Source organism: Kwoniella dendrophila, chromosome 9 (genome assembly GCF_036810415.1).
Source record: "Kwoniella dendrophila CBS 6074 chromosome 9, complete sequence".
Classification (NCBI taxonomy): Eukaryota; Fungi; Basidiomycota; class Tremellomycetes; order Tremellales; family Cryptococcaceae; genus Kwoniella; species Kwoniella dendrophila.
Window position 1 is genome coordinate 1,308,497 of NC_089484.1, and position 22,555 is coordinate 1,331,051.

A 22,555-nucleotide genomic window follows, 5' to 3' on the forward strand; every position below is an offset into this window, starting at 1 on the left:
CATATACATATACATATACATATACATATACATATACATATACATATACATATACATATACATCTCACCATATACACACATATGCATGTCATTCCTGTGTTATATACCATTCAAGTAAGGTATGGACAATGATATGACTTGACCTTATCATCACCATAGGTTTACTGGAATCAAGCTATGATGTTACCATATGGGTTCTCGGACATCGGGTATGACCGATGGGCATTAATTATAGGCTATATAGCTATGACGATTAACGTTATCTCACATTAGAAAGATTATTAAATTGTTTAGATGCTGTAATGCTGATCAAGCGATATTCAATATAAATCTCATAAATCGAAAGATCATTTTTATAGATGTGAACAACACTTCAAGAACAATTTGCCTATCTTTCAATTTACTCTGTATAGTATAGTACCTCACATCTCATCAACAATGAAAGTATAAAAATCATATCATCTTACCCTAAAACCATCCAATAGATCTCTCGATCTCGTATCAGTTCAGCATAATCGATCTTATCAGTATCTGTAGTAATTGGCTTATCTACATTAGACCATTGTAATCAGCACCTTCACAGCATCTTTCGAAACTAATAATCTTGGCTCATCACTCTGGAGCTTAAGAGGTATCGGCCGATCAACTTGTCAACATGTCATCATCCAAATCATCTAGACCAACATTACGACCTAATCCATCGATATCTTCCATGACTTCTTCCTCCTCATCCACTCAAACTCAATCAACCATTAAACCTGATCATATATCACATGCGCATGAACAACAACATAATTATGTACCTTCATTTGATGATATTGGATTAACTTCAAATGGAATAACTGAAAGAGCATTATTTTCTGGTAACAATACACCTAGTCCTTCATTATTAGTATCAGAACAAACACCATTATTAGAAAGACAAAGACAAATTAAAGGGAAATCAAAATCAAAAGATACTGAAAAACAAATACCAGAATGGAAAAAACCAAGTCCGAAATGGTTATATCCATTTATAATTGGTGTACCATTATGTATTGGAATGTCAATTGCACCAAAAGCTGAATTATACGTTAATTTAGCTTGTTTAGCTCATCCTCCTTCAGCTTCAAAAGATTCAAATAACGGTCATTTTCAATTGGCAGAATCAAGCTTAGTCAATCAACGAGTACAAAGCGAAAATCCTTTGAACAATTATATGTACAATGGCATTGGACATAATTCATATGTTGGAATCGGACATGATTTACAAGCTAATATGACAGTTGGAACAGGTGATTATGTGTTATCGCCAGCAGATAAATGGTTTTTGAAATTACAACGTGATATATATGAATATAGATTAAATCATCAATCAAATTCAACAAAATCAATTCCATCTGGAAGACCAATTATCTTGCCTCCATCGACAACATCATCCGAACCAAAGGTAGAACCTACTTCACCTTTACCTAGACCTGATAAACCTTACCCATCGGATAAAGACGGCAATGAAGATAAATCACCTAATGAAAACGATAAAACCAAAGATAATGATAATCATAGACCATATGAAGAGATTGATCCAAGATTATGTAAAAAGGACGCTAAAGTCCAAGCTGCCGCTGCTAAACTAACCATGAGTGAGTGGACGATTATCGTCGCCAACGCAACAATAACTAATTACCCTTGTACACGACATAGTGATGACTCTCACTATGGGTTTACTATCAGCTTTGACAACTGGATTCTGGGGTCAAACCTCTGATAAATTAGGTAGAACGAAAATCATAGCTGTTGTTGAAATTGGTCTTTTGTTGAAGTGAGTTTCGAGACCGCTCTCGCTCGGAGTCCAGACAACCTGAGTTAATTTTTGTGGTGTTTCCAGTGAAATCTGCTTCATTGTTATTGCCAATTTCCCCTATGCTGTTCCAGGTGGATATAGATTATTATTACTTGGACCTATAATCGAAGGTCTTTTAGGTGGATATAGTACCATATCAGCTACGTTAAATGCTTACGTCTCAGATATAACACCTGATGGAAGTAGAGTAACTATTTTCGCCAGAATCAGCGGTATCTTTATGGCTGGTTTCGCCGTTGGTCCTGTATTAGGTAGTTTGTTGATTAGCTGGACTGGGAATATGTAAGTGCGCCGAACTTCAAGCATTTATTGTTCTTTAGCTGATCAATAATCAATAATGAATAATTGTTAGTATGACGCCATTTTACGTCAATGCGATAGTGTATACATTATATATACCATTATTATCATTTTTATTACCTGAATCACTATCTTTCGAAGCACGAGAAGAATTAGCTAAAAAAGCTAAAACGTTAAAAGAAGAAGCTAAAAAAAGAGATGAATTAGAAAGGGAATGGGAAAATGAAACTCCTTTTATCAATAATAATAATGAAGATGTTGATCCGCTATTATCAGGTTGGTCAAGAATGTCAAGCTTCTCTACAACACCAAATCAAAATAATCAAACTCACTCAAAGAGAAGAAAAAAGTTGATGGGTAAAATTAAAAGATCCTTACGAAAATTATTTGGTTTTTTAGAACCTTTAACTATCTTCATTCCTACAAAACATGAAGAAAATGATCAACACAGAGACTGGAATTTGACTGTCGTAGGAGCTGCTTTGTTTTTCATGAGTATGATCTTTGTAAGTCATCATTCAGTTCACCTCGAACCGTTATCGAGTTAGGCTAATACCAGTCACCTTTTGCTGGATAGGGTATAATGAGTATCAAAGCGCAATACACTTTTTACGCTTTTGGTTGGACCTCTACTCAGGTAAGTCAAGCATACTGATAATATATATGATATACAAATACATATCTGATTTGAATGAATTTATAGCTCGGACCATACATGTCAGTCACTGCCTTTTCGAGGAGTTTTGTACTTATCGTTCTTGTACCGAGTAAGTGAATCAGTCATCAAGCCAATGTCAGATAAACGGGAGACAAAGCTCATTTGGTCATTCACAGTCGTGATGCACTACGTCAAGCCAAGATTTTTACCAAATGAGGATGCCAATCCCGTTGCTCAAGTTGGCGATCCCGCTATAGATGAGGAAGTCATTGAAAGTGTACTACACAACGATCAACCCTCATCCACACAAGATATCGAAAACCAAAATGGCAAGGTTGGTATCCTACCAAGTGAATCAAAACTTCAACCCAAACGATCAGCGCATTTAGATCTATACACAGTTAGAATATCATTATTGTTGGAAACTATACCATATATATTTCTATCTTTATCACCTTCACCAATAGGATTCATTTTTTGTTCTATATTGACTACATTAGGTGGACCTTCTAATCCAGCAGCAAACTCACTAGCATTAAGTTTATTAAAAGATCCAAATCAATCAGGTAGATTATTTGGTGCATTAAGTGTTTTACATGCTTTAGGTGCGAATTTATTATCCCCTTTATTATTTGGTACGATTTTCGCTTCAACAGTTGGTACATATGCCGCAACTATTTTCATCTTGGCTGCTGTGTCTCTGGTCTTAGCTCAAATTTGTGTCTCTTTCGTGAGATTGGATAAAAAATCAAAAAGTGAAATTGGTCAAGAAGAAAATGAAATTGATGGTGTAAGAAGAGGTAGAAGTAGAAGAGTTAAAAGTGTGAATAGTTCTAGTAGCTCAAGTCAAGTTCAAATGTGATTCGTGTCAATACCACAGTTCAAGCTGAACTTGCTGGATAATTTGGATCAGAGTAGTGATAGTATAGATCCGATCAATGATGATGATCTAGTCGTGATGATTGACCAATCTCAATGATAATACTTGTTGTTCGTATATACTTTCTCTCGGCCTCACATAACTTGTATTCGTAACTGTATTTCTCCGTTCCATATCTTACTTTACCGTTTTAAAAGTACGGTGTTATGGAGGTCTGTTATTCGATTTTTCTGCTTGATCTATCTGCAAATTGTCTTTCGTTTATACACGGGGTTTTCATCTTCATACCTTATGTTCAATTAGTAAATGCAACAAAATAACTCGGAGATAGTAATCCATCATCTTTAGATCGCAAGGCCAATCGATGACGATGTTCTTGAGTAACTCCAATAGGTGAGAGAAACACTTCATCAACCTCAATAGCAGGCTCTCAATAATGGTATGAACTGCAATCACTATATGAGCATAAAGCCTAATTCCCACCAAGCGTTACTACCTAATATACTAATACTACATAGTACAGACTAAGTCGTTCCGAATGTTCATCCTTCATGCAGAGAATACCAAAAAAAAAGCCAACGTCGATCAATTTTAAAGGTAACCTTATTCAAGGTTGTTATCAATGAAATGAAAAGAAAAGAGAAGAAAAGAAAAAGAAAAAACGCCACGATCAGGTGGTACCTTTTTTGCGAATCCTCACAGTTAGTTGTACAGATTGAGTTTGTCACCCAAACAATCAAACTGTCTTTTAAGGGTTCAAAAACAGCCGAAAGGTACTTTAGATTAAACTCATTTTCCTACCCTTAAAAACCCTGATGTGATCAACCTCTTCAAGTTATCACGAGTAAGCTTTTCTACGTTTTAGCATGATTAACATGATTAGCGGGATCAATCTGTTATTAGCAATTTTTGTAATTGTTCAGGTTACCCTCACCGTAAAAAGCTATCTTCCATAAGCTCACACGCACTTGTTGTCAGTTGTCCATCGTTGATCACTTACTATGCATGATGCAAGTGATCACATGCATAGTAAGTGATCAATAGAAAGTACGATCGCATCGCTTCTTCGCACAACAATGTATAAATGTCACTAAGAATTGCGTCTACAGTGGAATGATAGTCGGAATGATGATGTGATCTATTATGTTGTAACAGTGTGCGATTCCAGACCAGCGGAACCAATTTAGTTATTGATGTATACGTTATACGGTGTGAATGCCATCTTACATCCTGTTGTCACGATATACAAATGTCCATACGCCGATCACATTAATCTCATAAATCTTAGATTGCAAGGAAAGAGACATCCATAACAATTCTACTTGCTATCATTCTGTGTATATCCAGATATACATATACATATTGACAACATCAAGCGCACAATACATGCAAAACAACAACAATCCCAAAGAAGTGTAATCAGATATACGTACTCTATCGATTTAAGGGACGTTGAAAGACATTCTTAAAGCTAAAACAAACAACGACAACAGTCTTTCGTTTACTCTCTTCTTATACAACAGATCTATTTCACCCATCCAATTCGGACAGAGACAAAGCTGAAAGATCGAATTTTAAGTCGGGAACCAAGCTTCCTCGTTTCCACTACCATCCATTCATCTTTTATTCTCATCATTCACTTAAATGCCTCTATTTCGGCGACAGACAATACCAAATCAACCTCAGAATGCTGTAAATCAACTCTCAGCAACCACAACAACAGAAAATGAGGTACCCATCACCATGCCTTCTTCAATAACTTCAAAAATCTCAATTCATGATTCTCCCTCATCGTCTTATTCAGCTCAATTAGGTCAGCCTATCACGACCACTTCGCACAATCAGTTAGACCGGGTACCTACTTCTCTAAAACATAGTCAAAGTGGAGATCCAAATGATCTATCCGGCATTCATGATTCACCTGAAAAGGAAACAAAAAATATGGATAACAACGAAGACGCGTACATTAGAAACTCATCATCACAGGATATATCACGTATGAGAAATATGACTTCTTCACCAAGACCAACATCTTCATCAGGTAAATTAGGCACAAGTCCACCTGAAAGAAAGAAACATTCTCCCAGAGCTAAAAATGGTTCTACAAGTGCTAGGATGGAATCTTCAAAAGAAGAAGCTGAAAGAAGAAGATCTAAAATCCTTAAAGATATTGAAGATTTTAAAGCTGGATCCGGATCAACATCAACTTCATCACCTCTGGTATTTGGAGACACAGTCACTACAACACCTGGAGAAACAGATGACGATTATGAAGATCTCAATGATGATGACGATGATAATTATTCCGATAGAAGGGATAGTATCTTAGATCCACCAACTCAACAGCAACAACAACAGAGAACAAAAGTTTCTCCATTAGCTAAGAGGTTAGGTGAAGAACCACCTTTCATGTTACCTCATCCATCTAAAACTACTCAAACATCACAAGCTTATCCAGGAGTTGTTATTGGTTCTTTCGCAGGTGGAGGATCGACTTTTGGCGAAGGTATGGTAGGATTTGACGGTGGTATAGGAATGAATATGGATGATATCTTAGCTCCGTCTTCAACTTCAAATAATGGTAGACGTAATAGTACAAGTGTCAATGCCAATACAACGTCTCAAGCTGCACCAAATATAGCACCATGGTTGATGGATGATAGTAGTCCCACAGCATCTTCAGCTCCACCACAATCCTCGTTGGAAGTTGAAAGGACTACCTTCGGTCCCGCTGCTACATTGCGCGAGAAAGATTCATCTAGAAAAGCTACAGGCGTATTAAACCACTTCTCTTCAGTCCCTTCATTACCGAAAATACGACGACAACCATCGGCAGATCCTCAAGGCGAGTCATACGTTGGTTCATCTTCCAGAACAGCTTCACATACTTCCATCTCAACTCAGATAGGTCAGCAAACTCCTATAGCTTCCTCCTCTTCTAGTATAATCGATACTTCAAGTTCCTCAAGACCTAGAAACAATTCAGGAGATAGTCTACAAACTTTATCTGCTCCACACCGATCAACAAGGGATAATTCACCTAAATTAGAACCGTCGTCTAATAGTAAATCCCATCATCACCCCACACGGGTTGGACGATTCGGAAGTACGGCCGGTGGATCAACAGGTTCAACGAATACGGGTAACGAGAAGAAGAAAGGATTTTTGGGGGGCTTACTAAAACGTAGAACGGGACCTAGTATCTCACTTGGTGAGTTATATCTTCGCTTGATTCGTGCTGATCAAGCCTTTAGGGTCAGTACCAGACTTTACACCGCCAGAGACAGCAAATCGGGGATCTACCGGATCGACAAGCTCTCGGATCTCCAATTCCCCTTCCATCGGTTCAATCACGAGTTCAACCTATGGGGGTCTGTCGCCTGGCGATCGTATCCCTTCAGACTCTTACGGCCGTAATTTCCGTCAAGGCTCAAATTATATCTCGGAAGGCGCAATCTCTCCTCTACAAGAAATCGCTGAAACTCCTTTCCACCTTGATATGAATCTTGATGATATGGAAGGCATTGTAGATCGGACAAAATCAAACGTTCCTTACACCCGTCCACCTCCAGTCACATCAAATTCCGGCACAACAACCGCAACCGATTCAAATGCTGGCTCTATGTCAATGGAAGATGCTCTAGCTCAAACAAGTAGTTTCGCTACCACAGTTAGTGGTGGTGATTCTAGTATTTCCAGCGGATCAGCTGCAGCTGGCCAAACTGTACCTGCTGGGCGAAACCTTGTTGGTGAAGCGGAAAGACTATCGGGACCTTTTACTAGAAATCCATTCTCTGCTACTGGTAGTTCAGTTGGTTCTTTGGGTTCAGTGGAAGGTGCTAAACCTACTACACCACCTTCACCGCATACATTATCACCAAGACATGGTTTACCACCTAGCTCGCAACCTCGAAGACCGTCTCAACTACGTAACATGAAGATGGGATCTGTTGATTCTGATAATAGTGAAACTGTCGAGACAGCTCAACCAATAGCGCCTTCCTGGGCAACAAGCGGTTCATCAAGTCAAACGGTATTCAATGATCCTTTTGGTTCCACACAAACGTTACCACCTATAATCGATGGTAGTCCAGCACTTAACAACAGTGAACAACCAGAATCACGTAAACATTCTACTAGTACAACAGCTGATATGACAGCTTCTATATCAGCTTTACCCTTACATATGACTTCTACCTCTGCCTCCGCTTCAGCCGCCGCCGCAGCAGCATGGGCAGCGCCTGAATCATGGGGTGTTGAAGGTGATGAAGATGAATCTGAAGGAGAAACAAGTTCATCATCTGATAGTGGTGATGCTAACGAGCAATGGGGTGATGGTGATGTCTCAAATGCTGCTGCTGTGGTTTCTGAAAATCGAACCTCAGGCAGTGGCAGTAATGCTAGAAGATCAAGTTCATCAACACCTAAATCACCTGATGCAATATCACCTAATGGTTCTAAGAAACCTCCTCCATTCGGTTTCAAATCTGCTCAACAGGGTTCAAAACCTTCAAGGGCTTCATCAGGTAGACCAGCAACAGGTCAAGCAGGTAAAAGAGGTAAAACTGCAAATGGTCGCCCCTCAACTGCAGCCAAATCAAACAACGGTAGACCAGGTACAAGTGGTTCTCTACATAGTACAGCTATCATGGTGAGCAGGAGTAGTTTTCTCACAAAGAATAACGCTAATACCATCGTTTGCAGCACTGGATCCGTATATACCGGGCGGACAATACATACACTCTCCATCATTTACCTATACACACTAATACTGCTGAATTCATCAGTCTGTTGTCGGGGCAAAATGAAGCTCCAGCGGGCAAGAAGGTTACAACCAGTATGAAATTGTATCTACGAGAAAGGGGTCAAGGTGAGTTTACAAGTATATCAATCACCCGCTGACCTCGTATCAGACCGTTTGCTATTACCCTCGGAAAAACCCATCGCTATCCAGCATCGACGTTTATCACAAGCTGGTTATACAGAGGCAGAACACCCCGAAGAAATTGGTAAAGACGACATGGCCATCTTGTGTCGATTCATCTATCAAACACCAGCTTTACCCATCATGAACCCCGAAGAAGAGAGTTCATACGATTCTTTCGAATTTATTGACGTTGCCAGACGTGATCTTCAAACTATCCCCATTTTCTTACATCTTCACGCCAACAACATCATCATTTTGAATGTTTCTGCCAATCCTATGACGGATATCCCTCTAGATTTCATTCAAGCTTGTACAAGTCTAAAAGAATTGAGAATGTCTAATATGGCCTTAAAACGAGTACCCAACAGTATTCGAGCAAGTACTACCTTGGCTAGATTGGACGTCTCCTGTAATCGTATAGCAGATCTGGAATCCGTTCCTTTGAATGAAGTCGAAACCTTGGTATCACTTAAAGTACAAAATAACAAACTCACTTCCATGCCCAGCTACTTTGCTCAGATGAAAGCTTTGAAATACCTCAACATTTCCAACAACAAGTTCGAAACTTTCCCTTCGGTAGTCTGTGAAATGTCCAACTTGGTCGATCTAGATGTATCCTTCAACAATATCACCGAATTACCGTCAAAAATGTCTGACCTGAAATCTCTCGAACGACTCGCATTATTCTCAAACGAATTGACCACGTTCCCACCTTCTTTCAGTACTTTGGCCAATTTACGAATCCTTGATGTGAGACGAAACAAGCTCACAGACCTTACAGCGGTCTACGCTTTACCAAATCTTGCAACGCTTCAAGCAGACCATAACACCATTGTCACTCTTGACGCACAGATAGGAGCAAACGTTCGTCAATTCAGTGTTCCACATAATTCAATCACTCGATTTACTCTTGCTCCTCAACCTGAAATGGCAATGGTGACGTACAATCTTACCAATCTTAACTTATCACATGGTAAAATCTCTACTCTTGCGGACGAAGCATTCAGTGGCCTGATCAACCTTGTCAAATTAAATCTCAATTTTAACCAATTTACGCGATTACCTTCCACCCTTAATCGACTCAAAAATCTAGAAGTATTCTCATGTACAGATAACATGTTAAACGATTTGCCAATAGGTCTTGGTGCTTTGCAAAAATTACGAGTACTCAATCTACATAATAACAACCTCAAAAACCTAAGATCGGAATTATGGGCATGTGGATCATTAGAAACGATGAATGTCAGTTCGAATATGTTGGAAGGGTTTGAACCTCTTCCTGATGATATGGCTGCTGCAATGGGTGTTGATCCTTCAGAAGTTCCTGAGATGATTGACGGATTACCACCATGCGCATATACTTCTAGACATGTTTATCTAGCTGATAACAGGATTACAGATGAAATTTTCCATTACCTAGCTCATTTACCACATATCAGAACTATTAATTTAAGTTTCAATGAGATTTACGAAATCCCACCAGACACCTTATGTCATCTCACTAAATTAGAATCCCTGTATCTTAGTGGGAATAAATTAACAAGTTTACCAGCAGAAGATTTAGAAAAATTAGTCAGTCTCAAAACATTACACTTGAATGGTAACAAACTCCAAACCCTTCCATCAGAATTGGGCGCCATCAAATCTCTACAGCATCTCGATGTTGGAAGTAATGTTCTCAAGTATAATATTGCAAATTGGCCATACGATTGGAATTGGAATTGGAATACCGCCTTGAGATATCTCAACTTGTCAGGTAACAAACGACTTGAAATCAAACCTACCTCAGCGCAAGAGATGAATCACGCTTCAAGTTTCCGAAAAGAGTTATCAGACTTCACTGCCCTCACTCAACTTCGTGTTCTGGGTCTCATGGATGTTACTTTACGTATTCCGTCGTTACCGGATGAAAGTGATCAAAAAAGAGTCAGAACATCTTTCTCTGACATCAACAATATGGCATATGGTATATCCGATATGTTGGGTACAAACGAAAATCTTGCAATGTTTGATCTGGTAGTTCCCAATTTTAGGGGTAAAGCAGATGAATGTCTTTTTGGTATGTTTGGTAGGACCACACCAACTTTCCATGCTGGTAAATTACCCAAAAGACTCCAAGAAATTTTTGCTGGAGAATTAGTTCACTTTCTTGGTAAACTCGCGGCAGAAGAAGAAATCAGTACTGCACTTAGAAGAACGTTCTTATATGTTAACCGAAAGTTACTCGAAGATTCTTTCGCTCCTGGCACAACGCGAAAAGGTTCAGTGCAAAGTATGGCCAGTATAGAAGACACTTTCCGTGGTTGGGCACCTGCTGTTGGATCGTTATATCGAACTGGTTCTTCAGGTGCTGTTGTGTATCTGGTCGGCAGAACGTTGCACGTAGGGAATGTTGGTGATATCTTGGTAGTAGTATCTAAAAGAGGGGAAGCCGAATTACTTTCCACAAAACATGATCCGACCGATCGAGAAGAAACTGCTAGAATTCGACGTGCCGAAGCGTGGGTATCAACTAAAGGATTCATAAATGACGATCAAGACATAGATATTTCAAGAGCTTTCGGATACTGGCATAATTTCCCAGCTGTCAATACTTCACCCGAAATTAGAGTACGAAATCTAACAGAACAAGATGAATTCGTAATCATTGGTAATAATGCTTTATGGAGTGTATGTTCCTATCAAACTGCGGTCGATATTGCAAGAACAGAAAAAGACGATCCAATGATGGCTGCTCAAAAGTTGAGAGATTTCGCTATCTCATACGGTGCAGATGGAAGTGTCATGGTAATGGTAGTCAATATTTCCGATTTATTCTTTGGCCAAAGTGGACATCGACCAAAGTTACAGCCTAGTGATACAGCGACTGAAAATGATACCGCTACTGCGGCAGTATCTAAACGACCCATAACACGTCGCAGAGAAGAAGTCGGTGATAGAGTTTTGAATCGACTTCAAAAGGAAATCGAACCACCTATAGGACAAATAGCTATTGTGTTCACTGATATAGTAAATTCAACACATTTATGGGAAACGAATCCAGGTATGCCAACATCAATCAAAATTCATCATAATTTCATGAGAAGACAATTAAGATTAGATGGAGGATATGAAGTTAAAACTGAAGGTGATTCTTTCATGGTTTCATTCCAATCTGTCACAGCAGCATTATTATGGTGTTTCAATTGTCAAATTGGATTATTATCACAAGAATGGCCAAGAGAATTATTAGAAGCTCAAGATGGTAAAATAATATATGACTCAAAGGGTACTCTGATTCAAAGAGGTTTAAGAGTTAGAATGGGTGTACATTGGGGTTCACCTGAATGTGAAAGAGATCCAATAACAAGAAGAATGGATTATTATGGTCCAATGGTTAATCGTGCAGCAAGAATCAACGCTTCAGCAGATGGTGGTCAGTTGATGGCTTCAGGTGATGTCATTTCAGAAATCAATTCCGTAAGAGAATATTTAGAATCAAATGATGAAGAATCGTTAAATGAATTACAGGGGGATCTGAAAAGAGAGTTGTTGGAATTGAGAAGAATTGGTTTAGATGTTAAGGACATGGGTGAAAGGAAGTTAAAAGGTTTAGAGGGTAAGTTTTCTTTCCTTTGCATTCCTTTAGCTAATAACCAATCTGCTATATAGTACCTGAAAAATTACACCTTTTATATCCCAAAACTTTATCTGGTCGATCAGAAGTTTCAAACGATATCAGAGCGGAGGTTGAAGTGAACGATCCACGTAAACAAGAACAAAGAATGATTGATATTGAACAAGTTAAAGAATTGTCTTCAATTACTTTGAGATTAGAATCATTATGTAATTTAGGTTCTTTGTTATCAAATGACGTTTTAGAATCGAATTCTTCGTTAAAATCTTTATCACCACCTTCATCACCAAATATCAATATCACTACTAGTGGTAATACAGATCGAGAATTGTCATTACAAAGAAGAGATACAAATCCTAATACATCTACCACCACACACAAAGGAAAATCACCATTACCTATAAATGTCAATTTAGGTCCAGTGATTAGAGATGATATGAATGATGAAGAATTATTGATTATAATTGAAAGTTTAACCGGCAGATGCGAAAATGCTTTATCTACTTTGGTAAGTTGTCGAATCATATTTATCTAATAATATCGAGGAAATGAATAAACGCTAACCAATCTCTTTGTCTCTGTGACGTATGTATAGTACTTGAAACAGTTAGGTGGATTCTCAAGCGTAATGGCTGCTTTGGAAAAAGCAACCAAAATCGATTCAAAGTTAATTACACACGCTCTATCACTCATGAATGGTGCTTTTGGTGGATAAATTGAAAAAAGGTGTATTGTCATTGTACATAATATAGAGGGGGAAACACGAAATCTTCCTCATCGTTTGGATTTTCCGTTTGTTTCTTTTTCGGTTTTCTTTCTTTACTTGTGCTCGTTCCACAATTTATGGTTTCAAATTAAAATACATCTTGTCATCAATATATTCACAGTGCATCAAATTAAACATCTTGTCTCTCTCTTTTCCTTTCTTTCATTTTCATACATTGTATTTCTTTCTCTCGTTCCCCAGCAAATTAACTAATTTTTTCCCTCTGGCTTGTTTCATCTTTTCATTATTTGGATTTGGATTTGGGTTTGAGACTAAAAAGCATTCATATAATTCAGTATACTTGATATGACACAATACATTCAACAGCGGAAATGCATGATTATTCTAATCATTATATGTCGCATGTTATGAAACTTATTTCGCTACTCGATGAACTAATGCATAAACTTTCACTGGGAGCAAAGGTTATGTTCTTGTTGTACATAAAATTCACAGCATTTACAAACTATATATCAATTTCAATACCTAAATCCGATAAACCATTTTGAATCGCACCTCCATTGTCTTTTTCATTTCTGTCTATCTGAGATAGTATATAATCCAATGAGAAGGTATTCTGGTCGCTCCTATTATACGAATCAGATTATTAGCGAATTCACAGCTTCACATTGAACACATCGTATCAAACTTGACAAAAGTTTACTGCTGACAATGAAACAACTTACAATCTAGCTACACTACCTTCTAAATTCATTAAACATTTAATTAAACCTCTTAGCGTTGAAGCTAATTGATTTTTATTTTGTCTTATAAATTTACCATGACTTGTTAAAATTGAAGCTGTCCATAATAAATCAAATTCAATATGTGGGGAATTTTCAAAATGATCATTTATAAAATTTAAAAATTGAATTAAATAAATTGATGGTAATTGTTTTGATAATAATTTAATTTGACTTATTGGGATATTTTCATAAACTCTTTGTATTAATTGTTTTTCTGATAATCTTAATGACATTATTAAAGCTATTAAAAAATCTTTTTCTTTATTTAATTTTAATAAAATATTTTCTGGTGTTAAATCTAAAGATAAATCAAATGGATCAAAATTCGTTTCTTGATCTAAAGTATAAATTAATAATCCTTCAGTTGATGATGCTGCCCATGATTTACCTGTACTTGAAAATCTTACACAAGAAGTTTTAACTTCTTTTTTATATCTTCTTTTTGATAAATCACCTTTTGAAGCTCCAGGTAAAGTTTTATCTAATCTATCTTCTAAATCACTTCCGTTCCCATCATCTTCATTATCGTTGATTGGTCCAGCTTCATTCAATTTCCTCGAATCTAACATTTCTAAAGTACCATCTAAACTTAAATTCTCAGAAATTTGGAATTTCTTAATCATAACTCCTTCTTGTCTATCATAAATGATAACATATTTCGATGATCCTCCAGCTAATATACAACTTCCGTCTGCAGTATAGGTTACTGAATTGAAATATTTTGATGCTGCATTATTCGCTGCCGTCAATCTATCATCAACTTTTCTACCACCTGAAATATCTCTTCTACCTTCAATAACGGATTTAATTTGACCTTCTTCAACATCAATGAATGACAATTGACCATCTAACGTTGATGCACAAATTTCTTTTCCATCAGGTCTAAATGCTAATGCAGTGGCCTCACTAGATAACGTTATAGGTTCAGTTGATCTTGATCTACCAAATACAGACCATAATCTGATTGACCTATCCCATGAAGCTGAAGCCAATTGATCACCACTTGGTGAAAATGATAAACCACATACGGGCGCTTCATGTCCAGTTAATATATCTAATAATTTACCAGTTTGAACTGACCACATATAAATTTCGAAAGAATCTTGTGAACCAGCACAAACTACATCACCTGAAGGATCTACAGCTAATGATGAAAATTGGACTGGTGTAGGTGAAGTAAATGTTCTAAAATTCCTATATCGAACCATATCATATGCTCTGACTGTACCATCTAAAGAAGCTGTAAACAAAACTTGACCTTGTTTGGCGAATTCAACTGTTGAAACAGATGCTGTGTGTTCAGGAAAAGTTACAAAACAAAATCCACTTGAAGCATTCCATAATTTTACTTTACCATCTTCACCACCCGTAGCTATATTTTGTCCATCTGGTGAAAATGATATTGTATTCATATCATAGTAATGTCCTTGTTGTTTCAAAACGTATGATTCAGATTGCCATTCCCAAACTAATAATTGTCCTAATTTGGCTGCACCAAAAGCTAACCATTCGCCGGAAGCTGATACAGCAACTGAAGATATCTTTTCATTCGATATTGATAATGTGTGAACAGAAGTGAAAGAAGGCATTTCCCATAAACCAAAAACTCCAGTAGAAAATCCTACTATGAGTAAAGATGTTTTAGGATGGAAAGTAGAACAAACTACTTTGGTTCCAGGTTGATTAAAGAAATGTCGATTTGATACACCCCATCTTGTATAAGCTACTGTGTGTTCTAAAGCTAGATTGGCCCCTGATGCTGAAGTTGACGGTGCGTCTAAAATATCCATTTCTACATCTGAATCATCTTCTGATACACCTCTTTTGGCAGACCAACAGAAAACAGCTCCATCACGAGATACAGTATATATCTATAGCGTTTTGTCAGCTTTGGTCCGCCGTTTCTGTGAGGCTGACTTACTGTTTTCTCATCATCTGAGAAGAAAGCATTGATGACTACATCACGATGACCAGCAAATTGCTTAGGCTTGAATCCTTCTAGCGGATTGAGGGTATACATTCTAGCGGTCATATCTCGAGAAGTGGAGACGAAGTATCTGAGTTCGGTTGTTAGCTGCACCCGCAATGAAACGCAGGAGACTTCAGAGACAGTCTGCATCGGACTAGGCAACTCACCTCGATGTCTTACTCCAGCATACAGAAACAACATCGTCGTGATGACCAGTATATTCTCTATGCAATTCAAACGGTGCAAATTCTCTGACTAGATGACTTGGTGTTTTCCAAATTTGTATCTTATGTCCATGGGTTACAGCGATATATTTACCATCAGGTGAAAATGATACATGGTGAACTTTTGATTTGAATGATATGTGATGTAAGACTGTTCCTTTTCTGAAATGGACCAAAAGTGCTCTGCCATCTATCATAAGGATTTCAAGATCAGCTCTGGATGGCAGCCTATTAGTAGGCGTTGATGAGCTAGCTTACCTTCATCTATAGACATCAACACATTCCCATCAGGAGAAAGTGCTATAGTAGCTATGTTCTTTCGATTCTCAAACGGCAACGTCCTCGACTTGTTGCTATTGTCGAAGAATCAGTATCGACAGTATCAACCCATATACAATTCAAACTCACTTGACTAGATCAAAAACAGAAACTCTATTTCCAACAGGACTCAATACCGAATTACCATCAGGTGTAAAAAGGACATTTCCTTGTCTGTAGACCGTACCACACAGATTCTGAAAGGTGAAATTCGATTTCATGATTGACCGCTTCCTTCAGCTGTCGAATTTGGAGGTAATTGAGGATATAAAGATTTGAAATCGATGATAGCTCGGCGTGATAAGGTGATGAAGAATGTAAATATATGTCTTGAGATGCAAAGGTTATTTTCATCCCATCCATCTTCGCAACTTTTCAACTTTTTACAGGTAAACGGAATCAAATCACTTTCCCACGGTTACCCATGTTTACGCGACTTACCTTTTTGGTAGATGCAGTTGGAAGATAAACAACAGCAACATTAAATTCTTTACAATGATATCACTCACTTGTGCATATTACTTGAAGACATCACTTGACTTAGTATACATTCAAACTCGCTCAAAGATATGGCCACAAAACAACGTCAGCCGCTGGGGGCGTCGACTTTAAACAATGTTCACCCTGAAAAAGCTGTTCATAACTCAGTAAAACACCACAGTATCGATGAGGAAAAGATGGTTAGAAAACTGCAGGCGGAATCAACAGAACAGGGAAGGAAGAGAGCTGAAGCTGAAGGATCATCCGAAGTTTGGAAGAGAGATTTGGAAAATTCGAGAAAAGAAGTTGAATTACTGAAAAAAGATGTAAGCTAAACTATATGCGTGATCAGTCGAATGGACATGTAGGCTGAGAGATTGTTATGATCGGGTTCAGCTCGAAAGAGCGAAAGGTAAATTATCCAGAAGGGACGAAACTATCAAGCAACTGGAGATAAAGGCCCGAGATAAGAGTGCAACTCCGAATACTGAACTTGAAAAGAAACTATCAGATCTGGTAGAAAGACATCAAAATTCAAAGCTCAAGGTTAGTTTTTTAAGTAGCACATCTTTCAAGCTCAACAACTGATATAAAGTCCTTCTTACCTAGTATCATAATCAAATTACGGCACTTGAAGCTACCAACGCATCTTTGCAAGAGACTTTATCTAGTCAAATTAACGAATTGATTGCATTGAAAGGAAAACAAGAATCCACTGAAAAGGAGAATAAAGAACTTCGAATGGAAATAAAATCCATTAAACAACGAGAATTCGACACTACACATATAAATCGAAAAGAGAATAGAGATCATGGACATGAAAAGGCAGAATGGAGAATTGAGAAACATAGATTAGAGAGACAAATAACCAATATGGAACATGAATTAGGAGATATGAAATCTACTTTGTCAAGAGAAAAATCCAAAGAAGATAAGATTTTAAAGAAAGAGGATGATCTGAGATCGAAAAATTATAAATTAGAAAAAGAATGCATGAGTTTCCATGAAAAAGTTAAAGAAATGGAAGAGATAGAAGAAGATAATGAAAAAGTAAAATGTCAATTGGAAGCTTCAAGTATAATACACAGATTGTTATATCGAGATTCAGTGCCACAAAATCAATATAGAACGATGGAGCAAAATTACATCGAAGCAAAATCGCAAAGCCTCAGATGGCAAAATAAAGCCGAGATATTAGAGATCAGAATCAATCAGCGTACCGAACAAAATGCCAATCTCAAAGCACAGTTGCAAAACGCTCAGGAAGAACGTCAGATTCTTGAAGAGGTACTAGAAGTAGCATCTAAGGAGAAACAGGACCTGCGAGAAGAGTTAGCAATACTATATTCTAACTATATACCACACAACAACATCAAACCATTAAAACCTCTACCAGAACTTCCAGCTTTAGATTTGGCACTCACACACAATTCGATTTCTTCTTCATGGATAACAGAGCAGAGGAACAATTTCGAAACTCGATATTTCGATCTTTTGAGTGACTATGAACAAGCTCGTTCATCGCTTCTATCGTCTTCATCCACCTTGACAGCTCTTCAAGTGTCATTCGCTCAACTACAAAATTCTTATCATACTTTAGAGCAATCTCATTCACCTTGTTCTGCTCAAATAGCCAATTTGCAATTTGAGCTAACCAAGGTACAGAACAATTTGACAAGCTCGAATGACGAATTATTATTCGTGAATGAAACGATGAAGAAATCAGATAAACAAGCTAAAGAAGATAGAGAAGCATTGAAAAGAGCTAATGAAGTTGTTATGAGAAGTAAATTGGCTGAGGAGGCATTGGACGAAGAGATTAAGCAGTAAGTTTATCCCGTCGCATCTTACTCCCAGTCCCTCACATAATGCTTTGTAAATCGTGAAATGTTTCTCTCAGACAACTGATTCAATGAAACTATCACAGCCTCCAAGAAGCATACACCGAAGCAGCTAAATACCAAGAAATGTATTTGGGACTGAAAGAACAATATGAGATACTTGAATCACGTGAATTGGCAGCAGTTGAAGAAGCTGAAAGATTAGGTATGGAAAATGCTGAATTAGTTGGACATAATAATGAAGGTCAGAAAATCAATTATGTAGAAGGTGTAAGAAGAGAAATGGTGATGGTCAAACAGGTAAGTTTTCTTAATAAAGTTAGACATATTCAACGTAAGATAGGTGTAGGAAGTTTACTGATTTCTTTGATGATTATCCACATCACCTAAATAGGAACTTGCATCAACAAGACATTTACTCAATATATCAAATGATAAGATAATCAATTTAGAAAATGAAATTCAAGCTTATAAATCTATAAATCCGATACAGAGTCAAACAGATTTAGGTTCATCGAGAACAAAAGTATTGAGAAGACAACCTGAAAATGGTAGATTAACTGTATCTAGAAATGGTCTCACAAAGAGTAGAAGTGTTTCTCAACCTGTTTGGAGGTAAAGATGGAATAAACCAAAGCTCTTTTAATTACTATAATTCTTTATAATCTCCCTTTGCTAGATTTTCGCAAAACTGTTTTTAGCATTGTTATTTCCTGTACATCTTTTATTTTCGTCAGTACTCTCTTAATATATTCTGTGTAAATACTCCATTAGGATAGTTGTATTCCTAAATGTAAAGGTTTAATTTTATAGTTCAATACCCAATCAGTGGCTCGATTCTCTTAAAGTCTGATTCGGACTCCGAAGGTATACACATAAATACAAATTGTCATCGAATAGAAATGAAGACCACAGTTGTTTTTCTTGCAACATAACAGCATATACGATATGTCTCATTTATAACTATATATTCTTCTTTTCTAGATGATTTGTGTCTACATTGTTTTTCATTCTATTCCTCAATCTGAATATCTTATATACTATCCAGCTCCATCCTGACCATATGACTAAGGGAGTCATGAGTTCAACAAAAGGTTGATGAGAATGTTTACCAGTCGGTAAAATAATGTTGATAGGCTCAGTCCTCACTATTGTGAATGGTGAACTAGTCACTGAATCTGTGTCTAATAGCCAAAATAGTCACTTAGCACATGAACTATACAAACCTGGAATAATTCATATCGAACGATGAAGTGAACCTTACTTACTTGCTTTGCATATCCATTCACCTCTAATCTCACTGTTCTGCGTATCTGGGAATATTATCGTCCTTTCACCTTTTACACTCGGTCTGAGATATCTACCATGTAATGGGATTTCCACTATAGTCTCGTTGTTTATACTTTCGTTTAAATTTGCATGCTCTATCTCTTGCGGAGTAGTCCCCCGAGGGTCTACATTCAGGTTAAGTATTACATAGTCGGTCTGATTATGAAATGTATCAAATGAAGGTCTTTCAATATCGATTTTGGTTTTTCCCTTCTGCTGTCCTTGTCGAGTTATTTTGGTCAAGGTATAAGAAGATATAGCAGATCCTGCAAATTTATCATCTAATTCATCCGGGTCCAAGAAAATTTCATCAGGTAGCTTTATTGATAGTCTCGCCGCTAAATCACATGAAGGTGGTATTATCGGAGGTTGATAAAGGTGAAATGTTATGGTAGGATGAAACGACGGAGGGGAGAGCGACAGAGATAGGTTGAGTGGAGGTAAAGTCATGTTGTGCAAGGTAACGGTTGGCCCTCAGACTAAGCAAATCCAACGTGACACCTGGATGATTCCTGGTGAGTAGTGTGTTTAGGAATAGAAGTTTATGGGGTCGAAGTGAAAGAAGCAGAAGAGATATTACTTAGCTTTCTTGATGTCTGTCGACAACGAAGAAGGATACCGAAGTGTTTCCGCCGGAACTTCACATCTTCGAAGAAATGACGAAAGTTAATGTTCTGCCCGTTATCCTACTGTTCATCTTACACTTTTAGTATATATCTCTCAGCATGGTATAGACCTATCACAACAAAGTCAACAGAGACATTTCTGATCAGTCATTTAGATCCAGCTGATCCATAATTCCTAAAGGTTCGGGGAGATCAAATCCAAGATGTCAGATTCTGAAGATGATTTCATGTCAGATAGATTCCTTGTTGATGTAGGATCAACTTCTTCTTCATCTAAGAAGGGGGGTGGTGGCGGTAATGGTGGTATACAAAAAACTTATAGTGAAAAAAGAAATATTGAAACGTTAAAATCTATGAGAAAAGGTCAACTGAATAATAAAATACCATTAAAACAATTAGAAGAACAACGCAGGAAAGAAGGTCTATCAACAAGTTTATTTGATCAACAACAACAAAATTCAAATAGTCAAGGAAATGGTGGGAATGTCGCCATTGGATTAATGAAAAAGATGGGTTGGAATATAGGTGAATCGTTAGGTAAAAAACGTGATATAGAATCATCAGAGTCTCTATCACCGCCTTCGATAAACTCAACTACCATTTCGGGAGAAGAAGAACCATCAAGGGGAGGTATAGGTTCAGGTGGATCCAATAGTAAAAGTAAAAGACCTAAATTCTTACCTGGTGATGAACTCGAAGAATTACCTAAAGGAGGTATAGGATCTTCTTCTAGGACAAACGATGACGGAGGAGGTAGAACAGAACCAATCAGAATATCAATGTGGAGTGGACGTAAAGGGTTAACTGCAAGACCTGTATCACCCCCTCCTCTACCTACGAATAATTTCAGTAATAGAAATCCAGATTTATTAGATGAAGAAAAATTGAAAAGGTTAAGTAGAGAAACAAATGATTTTAGAGAAAGACAAAGATTAGAATATGGTGAAAAGGATAAGGAAAAGAAATGTAGAGCTGCTAGAGACAAATTAGCTGGCTTTGACGAAGAAAAGGGAATCAATGTGAGTTCAAACTACTATCTATACTTCTGACTATATGGCGAAGAGCGAGATGAGGAACCCAATAAGATAGTCTAACTGAATATGGAATTTCCTGCTCTTATGCTATAGTTCCACCCTTTACATATATTACCTTTCTCTCCATTAAATACCATACCACGTCCATTATTAAAAATGATATACCCTTCTCAAGTAATTTCACCTTTATCATCTCCTGAACCTGAACCACCTCAAATAGGAATAGGAGGATATGAAAAACAGAGTAATCTAAGTGCAGCTGAAAAAATAAGAGAACAAATGAGAAAAGATATGTTATCTTCTTCTTCTTCTTCTTCCAATAACCTTCATATAAACGATGACGATGAGGATTATGATGGAGAAGATGGAATAATGAAATTTGGTGTGATGAAAAATGAAAATTCAATTGAAAGAGAAGAACAAGGTAAAAAATTAGAGCAAATTAAAATACAGGAAGACAAATATCAAGGTGTAAATTGGAATGAACATGTTGAAGGCTCAAAGAGGGTCTTATCGATGGATGTGAGTTTACCAACTCCTAAAATAACCTCATTTTTCAGCATTCTGCAATTGAGAAATAATACATAACCTTGTCTCAAATTGTATTATAGTGTTTATGGGTTTAACTGACACATCATGTGCTTTTACTTTTTAGCCATCAACATACCTTCAATTTGTTATATCTCAACTACGTAATGAGCATTTATATTGTTTTTGGTGTTCGTATAAATACAATTCATTTGATGAAATGGAGAGTTCAGGTGGATGTCCAGGTGAAGATGAAGACGATCATTAATTGTCAAATACGGAAAATGTCAATTCAAATAGCAAATTATTGATTGTAATTGTTATATCCATGATGGAAAGGCAATATTGCGTTGTCTCATATAGAAAATCATTTGTAAATTTAGATATTATGTTGTATGATCACATCACTCCTTCTCAGTATCACAATACATGCTACATTTTGACTGTAAAATCAGAATACTCAGCGATAT

The 22,555-nt window shown here is 37.2% G+C and overlaps 6 protein-coding genes across 6 annotated transcripts; 4 read left to right on the top strand and 2 right to left on the bottom strand.

Annotated features, from left to right (window-relative positions):
* Positions 1 to 655: 655 nt before the first annotated feature.
* On the top strand, positions 656 to 3,663 carry L201_006896 (uncharacterized protein; the record flags this gene model as incomplete). The annotated part of the gene is made up of 7 exons (XM_066222609.1): positions 656 to 1,622; positions 1,684 to 1,801; positions 1,868 to 2,125; positions 2,196 to 2,649; positions 2,721 to 2,780; positions 2,847 to 2,910; positions 2,978 to 3,663. The coding sequence occupies 7 exons, from the start codon at positions 656 to 658 to the stop codon at positions 3,661 to 3,663; spliced, it is 2,607 nt and encodes an 868-aa protein (XP_066078706.1).
* Positions 3,664 to 5,424: 1,761 nt separating this feature from the next.
* L201_006897 (uncharacterized protein) lies at positions 5,425 to 12,939 on the top strand (the record flags this gene model as incomplete). The annotated part of the gene is made up of 6 exons (XM_066222610.1): positions 5,425 to 6,892; positions 6,936 to 8,332; positions 8,386 to 8,551; positions 8,595 to 12,206; positions 12,260 to 12,732; positions 12,820 to 12,939. The coding sequence occupies 6 exons, from the start codon at positions 5,425 to 5,427 to the stop codon at positions 12,937 to 12,939; spliced, it is 7,236 nt and encodes a 2,411-aa protein (XP_066078707.1).
* A 517-nt stretch (positions 12,940 to 13,456) lies between these two features.
* Positions 13,457 to 16,468, bottom strand: L201_006898 (uncharacterized protein; the record flags this gene model as incomplete). The annotated part of the gene is made up of 6 exons (XM_066222611.1): positions 13,457 to 13,577; positions 13,677 to 15,607; positions 15,658 to 15,793; positions 15,873 to 16,119; positions 16,188 to 16,282; positions 16,338 to 16,468. 6 exons carry the CDS (start codon positions 16,466 to 16,468, stop codon positions 13,457 to 13,459), a joined length of 2,661 nt encoding a protein of 886 aa, XP_066078708.1.
* Positions 16,469 to 16,816: 348 nt separating this feature from the next.
* On the top strand, positions 16,817 to 19,187 carry L201_006899 (uncharacterized protein; the record flags this gene model as incomplete). Its single annotated transcript, XM_066222612.1, has 5 exons — positions 16,817 to 17,053; positions 17,124 to 17,273; positions 17,337 to 18,553; positions 18,655 to 18,868; positions 18,963 to 19,187. The coding sequence occupies 5 exons, from the start codon at positions 16,817 to 16,819 to the stop codon at positions 19,185 to 19,187; spliced, it is 2,043 nt and encodes a 680-aa protein (XP_066078709.1).
* A 344-nt stretch (positions 19,188 to 19,531) lies between these two features.
* L201_006900 (uncharacterized protein) lies at positions 19,532 to 20,347 on the bottom strand (the record flags this gene model as incomplete). Its single annotated transcript, XM_066222613.1, has 2 exons — positions 19,532 to 19,752; positions 19,837 to 20,347. 2 exons carry the CDS (start codon positions 20,345 to 20,347, stop codon positions 19,532 to 19,534), a joined length of 732 nt encoding a protein of 243 aa, XP_066078710.1.
* A 379-nt stretch (positions 20,348 to 20,726) lies between these two features.
* Positions 20,727 to 22,353, top strand: L201_006901 (uncharacterized protein; the record flags this gene model as incomplete). Its single annotated transcript, XM_066222614.1, has 3 exons — positions 20,727 to 21,542; positions 21,651 to 22,079; positions 22,213 to 22,353. The coding sequence occupies 3 exons, from the start codon at positions 20,727 to 20,729 to the stop codon at positions 22,351 to 22,353; spliced, it is 1,386 nt and encodes a 461-aa protein (XP_066078711.1).
* Between the last annotated feature and the right edge of the window lie 202 nt (positions 22,354 to 22,555).